The 7708-nt window shown below is 49.3% G+C and overlaps 1 protein-coding gene across 1 annotated transcript; it reads left to right on the plus strand.

Annotated features, from left to right (window-relative positions):
* Window positions 1–734: 734 nt before the first annotated feature.
* Window positions 735–6952, plus strand: CHMP7 (charged multivesicular body protein 7; the record flags this gene model as incomplete). Its single annotated transcript, XM_010131713.1, has 9 exons — window positions 735–1045; window positions 2360–2545; window positions 3229–3362; window positions 3900–3948; window positions 4265–4384; window positions 4692–4790; window positions 5390–5450; window positions 5962–6123; window positions 6643–6952. Coding segments are annotated over 9 exons (1187 nt in total), but the record flags the coding sequence as incomplete, so codon positions are not given.
* Between the last annotated feature and the right edge of the window lie 756 nt (window positions 6953–7708).

Genomic DNA, 7708 nt, shown 5'->3' on the forward strand with positions numbered 1-7708 from the left:
GGCAGGGAGAGGCTGCAGGGCGCTGGGGACGGGGAGGGGGGCATGAGGGAAGGCTCGGTGCTGTTCCTGGAGGGGTGGTTGGTTGTGCGCTGAGAGCAGGGGAGAGCATGAAGGGGTTTTGTTGCTGTGTCAGGGCTTGCAAAGGAGAGGAGAGCCCGGAGAGGCCCAAGGGAATACAGGGTTGTGTGGGGGGTGGAATTTGGGATCCCTGTACCAGGTAAAGCGTGGACAGGGAGTCAGAGGAGCTCACCCCGGGGCTCACAGGAGGTGCGGGAGGGCCGTGGGGAGTACAGGGGATCCCAAGGGAATACTGTGCTGAAACGGTTGTTGTGATGAGCCAGCTGCCAGTGGTCTGTGGGGATGTGGTTTGTGTGGTGGAACTCGAGCGTGGGACTGGTACCCTGGAAGGATTCAGGAGCACCAGGAGCTAGCTGAGGCTGTGTCTGTAACTGAACAAATAAAGTCTCTGGATCTGAGAAAAGCTGTTTGCAATTTAACGTGCAAATGAAGCATCCTGAAATGTGCAGCTGCCCCTTCAAAAACTGACCCTCCCCATCAGTGTCCTGTTTGATGCCTCATCGGCCTCCAGTCAGAAAACTGGGAGAAACCTGCCAAACTGGAGTAATAACCAAAAGACCCTTGTGTCCAGAGGAGGCCAAGGAGGAGAGGAAACCTCTGTGTGTTTCCACAGGCAGCAGGAACATGTCAAACTTTAGCTAGAAACTATCTTTTAGTTAGAAAAACTAGGACCGAGAATGTACCCAGCATAGAGCACTGCTTTGGTTATTCGTTCTCCAGACTGGCTCTCTCACTGCTGCTGGTGGAAGGGTTTGGACTGACTGTATTCCATTCTGCACGCCTTCTCTCTAGACGGGGCAAACTGCAGAGGGAGTCAGACTTCATGGCCAGTGTAGACAGCAGCTGGATCTCCTGGGGTGTGGGAGTCTTCATCCTGAAGCCCCTCAAGTGGACTCTCTCCAGCGTGCTGGGTGACAGTAAAATCCCTGAGGAAGAGGAAGTTCTGATTTATGTGGAGCTGCTTCAGGTGAGTGGTGCTGAGAGCTTTCTTCAGGTTATGCATCTCTGGAAAAAATGTGAGTCGTTTTGTGTGCTAGCAAGGAAGGATTGGGGTTGAGCAGACCTTCACCGGTACTCCTTAGGTGTTGAAAAGCCTGCGGAGAGGTGGATGGAGTAACTCGGGGAGGAGAAGTAGTTTGTATCTACAGATGTTCCTCCACACTAGTGACTTTTCACTGCCTTCGAAGAAATGGGAGGGGCAGGCTTGCTGCCTTGTCTGGGAAGGCAAGTGGTGTGCTGCGAGACTGCGGTGAGTCTCAGGGCTGAGTTCGTGCAAGTGTCGTGTCCAGGAGCAGCTCGCAGGTTGAGTGCCCTCAGTGGTAGGGAGAGGCAGGTGGTGGAGAAGTCGCTGTCTGTCAGTCCAGTGTGTCGCTGAGCTGAGCTCCCCTCTGCGTTATGAAAGGCTGGAACCCGAGCGGAGCCACCCTCGGGTCCCATCAGAGAGCCTTTCCTTCGGCGCGTTGTCAGGGCTGGACCCGCGGGTTGCACTGTGGATTCACTGTGGCTCAGTCTGACTTGGTGCGGTGCTGACAGCTGAGACTGCAGGTCCCTCTCGGCGTAGCTGTGCCCCTTAAAATCAGCACCAGGACTTGCTGCTGTCCCATGCAAGCGGCATCGAAGTGACTGGGATGCAGGAACTCTTTAGACATTGTCGCTTTATTTGTCATCAGTTTGAGCGCAGTGGGTGTTTCACAGCCCCTCCAGTGGGCCTGTGAGTGGGAGAGGAGAGAAACCTTTTAAAGAAATGCTGGAGAACCACAGACCTTGATGTGGAATCTAGGGCTGGATGAAGTGCATTGTTTCTCTAGTCTGAAGTGGACCTTAACTCTCACTCAAAATGGGGAAGATGTTTATTTTTCACGAATGATGTGAAATGACTCTGTGAACACAAGTACTGCATGGATTGATGAAAAGGTTTTATTGGATTTAAACTTGGGAGGGGGGACCCAACCTGGAGCAGCACAGAGAAGGCCGACTTGCTGCCTGTGCAGTCCTTACACGGGCCCGTAGCATTTGGCCGAGGGATGTGAATGGTGTAGTTTTGGCTTTCGTGGAAAGCTCCGACTTTTCATTCTGTGAATGGTGATATTTTTAAAGCAGTGTAATTGCTTTTGAATTTTACAGTACAGCCCGTTCTGAAAATCTGTCTGGGCTAAAATATGATGCGTCAAAATATTTTTTACCTTCAGTGTGTGGGAGGAAGCAGGTGTGGCCTTGGCAGCTGTTGGGAGAAGGAAGGGTGCTGTGTAAACCGATTGCCAGCTCTGCTGCTTCCTTTCAGGAGAAGGCAGAGGAAGTTTATCGCCTGTATCAGAACTCGGCGCTTTCTTCTCACCCTGTTGTTGCCCTCTCGGAGCTGCGTTCCCTCTGTGCCAACGTTTGTCCGGATGAAAGGACGTTCTACTTATTGCTTCTCCAGCTGCAAAAGGAGAAGAGGGTCACGATCCTGGAACAGAACGGAGAGAAGGTACAGGGTACAGGTGACTGCTTTTGGGTGGTCTAATCCCTGTCCTGCGTTTCATCGGGCTGGGAGGCATCTTCATTGACTAAAGAGGCTGCTCTTTGTTCGGAAGAGTAAACTCTGTGTAGCCCAGCATCATAACCTGGTGGTAGAGGAGGTTAAATCCTCATTCTTGACATGTTCTTCAAACGCTCGTTAATGTTACCCATGGAATTTAACAGCTAGAGAACTGGCAGGTGCTGTAGTTGTCTGCCTGCAGGTTGAGTGTTCCCAGTTACCCAAATTAAAATCATTCCACGCCGCTGGAATTGGTGTTCCCCTTTCTGTGGCCAGGTGTTCCTCTCTAACTACAGAGGTTCAGGTGCTCTCACCTCTGTGGTGGCATGTTTGCCTGTGGTGTTCTGCACCCTGTGGTCCTGTCCTGAAGCAGGCAGAAGCCTGACACTGTCAGAGCACCAGGACAGCTTTGAATCTTCAGGGTGTGCCATCAGGGCTTTGTTTTCACAGTGCTGTTCCTTCGCCCTGTCTAGTTTAATCCTCCGCTATATCATGGCTGGCATGTCCTCGTCACTCTATTAAAAAGCTTAAACTGGGGGTGTAAAAGCATCTTTTCCTTCCATCAGAGCACTCCTAGTGCAGGCACAGATTCTGGAGACAAGTGACTCGAGCGTGGGGTTCTCTGTCTTTAGATCGTCAAGTTTGCCCGAGGTCTCCATGCCAAAGTCTCCCCGATGAACGATGTGGACATTGGAGTGTACCAGTTGATGCAAAGCGAGCAGCTGCTGTCACAGAAGGTGGAGTCCCTTTCCCAGGAAGCAGAGAAGTAATTTGGGGAAGGGTGGTGGGAAGAACATCTGCGTGCTGAAAACCTTTGTATTCCCATGACATGGTTAGAACGAAGCTGCTGTCTGAAAATGCAGGTCGTTCTTTCCCGTTCAGTAAACAGAGCAGTCATGTGGCAGGGCAGGTCTTCCAGTCTTTGTTCCTTATACCCAGAAAAACAGCGTGCAGTGAGAGAATGTCAGGAGTTCTAGCAACGAAGCTGCTGTCTGAAAATGCAGGTCGTTCTTTCCCGTTCAGTAAACAGAGCAGTCATGTGGCAGGGCAGGTCTTCCAGTCTTTGTTCCTTATACCCAGAAAAACAGCGTGCAGTGAGAGAATGTCAGGAGTTCTAGCAAAGATGTGGAATGTGTTCAAGGGCCTCTGCTGAGCAGCAACAGTGGCTTAAGGGTGCTTGTATCCACAGTTCAGTTCCTCAGTCACCTGTGGCTTAGAGCAAGGCGGTGGGGATGGTTGCTGATCGTGGAGTAACTGCTGCTCACAAACAAATAAGCTGCTTTTCCTTCTTGCATCGTTCCAGGTGTAAAGAGGATGCCCGGAGTGCTTGCAGAGCTGGGAAAAAGCAGTTGGTAAGTACTGTTTACCCGGGAGGAGCTGCAGGATAAGTGTCTTGGAGCTGGTCCAGAACTGCAGACAATGACCAGGGTTAGACATTGTGTGCTTAATCTCAGATGTGTTGAAGTGGCATTTCTTGGGCCAAAGATCTCCCTGTGGTGAAGGAGAGAATGTATTTGTCTGGCGTGAGGTGGTGAAGAGAACTGAAACTTCAGCTCTTAAACCAGCTGGGGAGGGGTGTGTCTTGCTGCGCAGGGATCGCTATTTTTCTGCACTTCCTTTGGCTGCTGCCTGCTTTGTGATCCAAGTCTGTGTCCCCAATGTCTCCAGGCACTGAGATGTTTGAAGGCCAAGCGAAGGACAGAACGGCGCATCGAAGAGCTTCATTCCAAGCTGGATGCAGTGCAGGGGATCTTGGACCGTATATACGCCTCCCAGACCGACCAGATGGTAGTGTGTTAATTTTGTCTTGTGCTGTTCACTTTAGCCTCGCTCTTCTCGGTCGTGCTGCCCTACCTGCTCATGTCTGAGGGGTGCCCGCTGCCGGGTGGGACGGTGTTCCCTGCTCTAGGGAACGGCAGATCAGCTGCTGGGGTGTTGTGCTGACTAAATCTGCTTGTGGCTCTGTTTCCTGCTGGTATCTTGATGTTTCTCGGAGGGTCCTGCTGGGATAACAGGTCTCTAGAGAAGCTTATGCTGCCTGGTGTTCGTTCTTGGTAAGCATTGTGCATCTTTCTCCTTTTTATTTTATCTAAAGGTATTTAATGCCTATCAGGCTGGGATGGGAGCTCTGAAACTGTCCATGAAGGATGTTACTGTGGAGAAGGCAGAGAACCTGGTGGATCAGATACAAGAGGTACTGAAATAAGAGCACATCGACATAAACGAGAGTGGCGTGTCGATGTACGCAGTGAGCTTGTCCAGCTGTTAGTGCTGAGGCTTCTGGTGCTGTTTGGTTTCTATTCCATGTGTCATCAGAGCAAACAGACTTAATCATGATCTTTTGTGATCAGCAAGCTGGGGTCTGCAGCTAGCTGGCTGCATTTGGTTTTACGGATCTGTGTTTATTGATGGCCAGAAATCACAAGCTAGGTTAAATTGGTGTTTCATGCGTTCTTTTGTTTAGCAGTATTGTGCGAGCACACAACTCTCCTAGAAAATATTTAGCGAAATGTATTGAAAGGAAATACAAGTCACACCTTTGGAAGCTGGAATGCAACTACAGGCTTAAAATCAGGGTCTTAAAACTGCCTTACCCATAATCTGCTCAATACCATGAGGGGAAGGAAGACGAGTTTACTCTGAATGACTTGAAATGAAGACAGTAATCTGTCTGCATAAGCTGGTGTGAAACCAGAGAAGGATTAATTTTTTTTAGCAACTTCAGCTCTATGCACTTAAATGGTGACTTCAACCACTGCGCTTCTGTCTCAAACGCTGTGTATTTCTCCTCAGCTTTGTGATACTCAAGATGAAGTAGCCCAGACTCTGGCTGGAGTGGGGATCAATGGTCTAGGTATGTTTGTGGATCTTCTTTCTTTGCTGATCTTCTCTCACCACTGCCCTTTGTGCTGCCATCCCTTCCCTGCTCCCTCCCCGTGTATGTCTAGTCCTCCTTCCTGGGAGGATAAGCACTAACTGAAATAAGTAACTTCTCCAGGGGGTTGTGGGGTAATCAGCATTTCTGCATCTCCCAGTCCTTGCAGTGTCTGAGGAACGGTGGATTTCTGTTCAGAGTTGTGTAATGTTGATTTAAATCTATTTTTCCTCCGGCCTCTGTGTAGCTGCAGCTTGTTTATCTCCACGGAAATGTTTTCTTGCCTCGGTGCAAAGGCTTGTTAAAGGAATAGCTTCTCCCTGAGATCAGGATTCAGTTTTCCCCTTTAGGAGAAGCACAGGGAGTTCCTTGCCATCATCAGTGATGATGGATGGGAGTAATAATACATTTGTTAATCCGGGACTTCAGTCTGTGCTGCAGAGATGCTCCTTATTTCTGCTTGGAACTGAATGTTTTCTTTAATCAGCAGAGATGGACACAGAGGAACTTGAGAAGGAGCTGGACAGTCTCCTGCAGGACTCGACTAAGGAGCCTGTAGATCTGCCTCCTGTTCCCCAGAAGGTGCCGAATCCACCCATTTCTGATGCTGAGCTTGAAGCCGAATTGGAGAAGCTCTCCGTTTCTGATGGAGGTACGGACGGCAGCAAGTCGTGTTAGGTAGCTGCCGATGGGATCAGTGCCAGCCTCATGACAGGAAAGATGTCTAGCAGAACTGAAGTCGGAGCCACAATCCTTCCCGCTTTGGTTATGGGGTGGAAATCAAGCTCTCCTGGTACTTGGTGGCATTGTCTTGCACTGCCAGACTCACTCTGGAGAGAAGTGCCCTCTTTAGAAACTCTGCCTGGACTTTTTGCCGTGGGGTACAGGGGAAGTTGAAGGTCCTTTGAGGGAGCTAATGCTTGGACTAATTATTTTACTATTTATTGACAATTACTCAGGCCTGTCCATGTAGTTTTATTCCTATTTGGGCAGCTGATACTCTCAAGTTTCAGAGCAGAACGCTCAGCATCCCATATTGAACGTGCATTTCCAAGAGAATGCAACTGAACATTGAAGTCCTGAAGTGCTCTGAAATTTTTTTAGTTAGTTATTGACCTAGTCCCTCTTAGTGATGACAACTGACCTCTTTTTATTGCAATTTTCTTTATAGATTTGGCACAAAAGACTCCCTCTGCTTCCTCTGAACCCAAAACAGCTCTGGGACTGAATCTCTAGAGACCCAACAGGATCCTGTTGCTGCAGTTTGAGAAGTTGTCTTAAGGTTCCTTAACTAATGACTAGAACTTCTGGGGAGAGGGGTAATGCTCCCCCATTCTTCACGGATATCACTTTGCTCAGCAACAGGATCTCCTGCCGTGACAATCCACTCTGGAACTGGCCCCAGCTGGTGTTTGTCATCTCTGTGCCAACATCTGCACTGGTCTCAGTTAGACTTGTGATCCCAAGTCACTCTGCGACATCTCGCCTGCCCTTCTGGGAGCGCAGTTCACGATTCTGCCCAGTGAAGATAAACTCTTCTATGTCCATCACAGTGCTCGGGGTTTGGTTTGGTTTTTTTTTTTTTTTTCCGTGGCTGATGTTGAGAACCTGAGTTGCAACAGTATTGCAGTTGCTCAACATTTGGCTGTTTGTGTGGTTGTTGAAAACACTTGGCACATAAGTGCTGTCCTTGACATAACTTATCTGCAACAAGCTTAAACACCTGTCGGTAGTTCTATCCCTCCCTGTCTGTATTTTGCACGGTCGTGGACAACTAGACACTGTAACTGTTTGATTGTAGGAGATTTTGGAGCTGCTCTCAGGGGCAGTGGTTGCAAGCACAAGACATAAATAATTCCTCTTTCTGTAACGACACAAAGGCCTTAAAAGGGAGACCTGCAAAAGAGTGTGAATGGAGGAGTTTCTTATGCTGCCTGTGGTGACAAAGGCTTGTGGTCACTAGAATACAATTTTCTGCTTGCTCTTACTTGAAATCGGAGCTGCTGCCTATTTTTGTATCATCTCCCCTATTGGCAAACTCCGTGGGAGCTGCAGGGGGATGTGCTCGGAGCTCTCGTACAGAGCGACTTGGGGTGGGAGGGGAAGGGATGCGTCCTTTTCCCTTCGAGAGGGTGGTTTCCTGTAACAGCCTTGACTTTGCCTTCAGTCTTGATGTTGCAGTTCTACAAGGTTGTGGGGTATTGCCAGAAAGCTCCAGACAAAACCCTGTAAATGTT

Source organism: Buceros rhinoceros, unplaced genomic scaffold (assembly GCF_000710305.1).
Source record: "Buceros rhinoceros silvestris isolate BGI_N320 unplaced genomic scaffold, ASM71030v1 scaffold33522, whole genome shotgun sequence".
Classification (NCBI taxonomy): Eukaryota; Metazoa; Chordata; class Aves; order Bucerotiformes; family Bucerotidae; genus Buceros; species Buceros rhinoceros.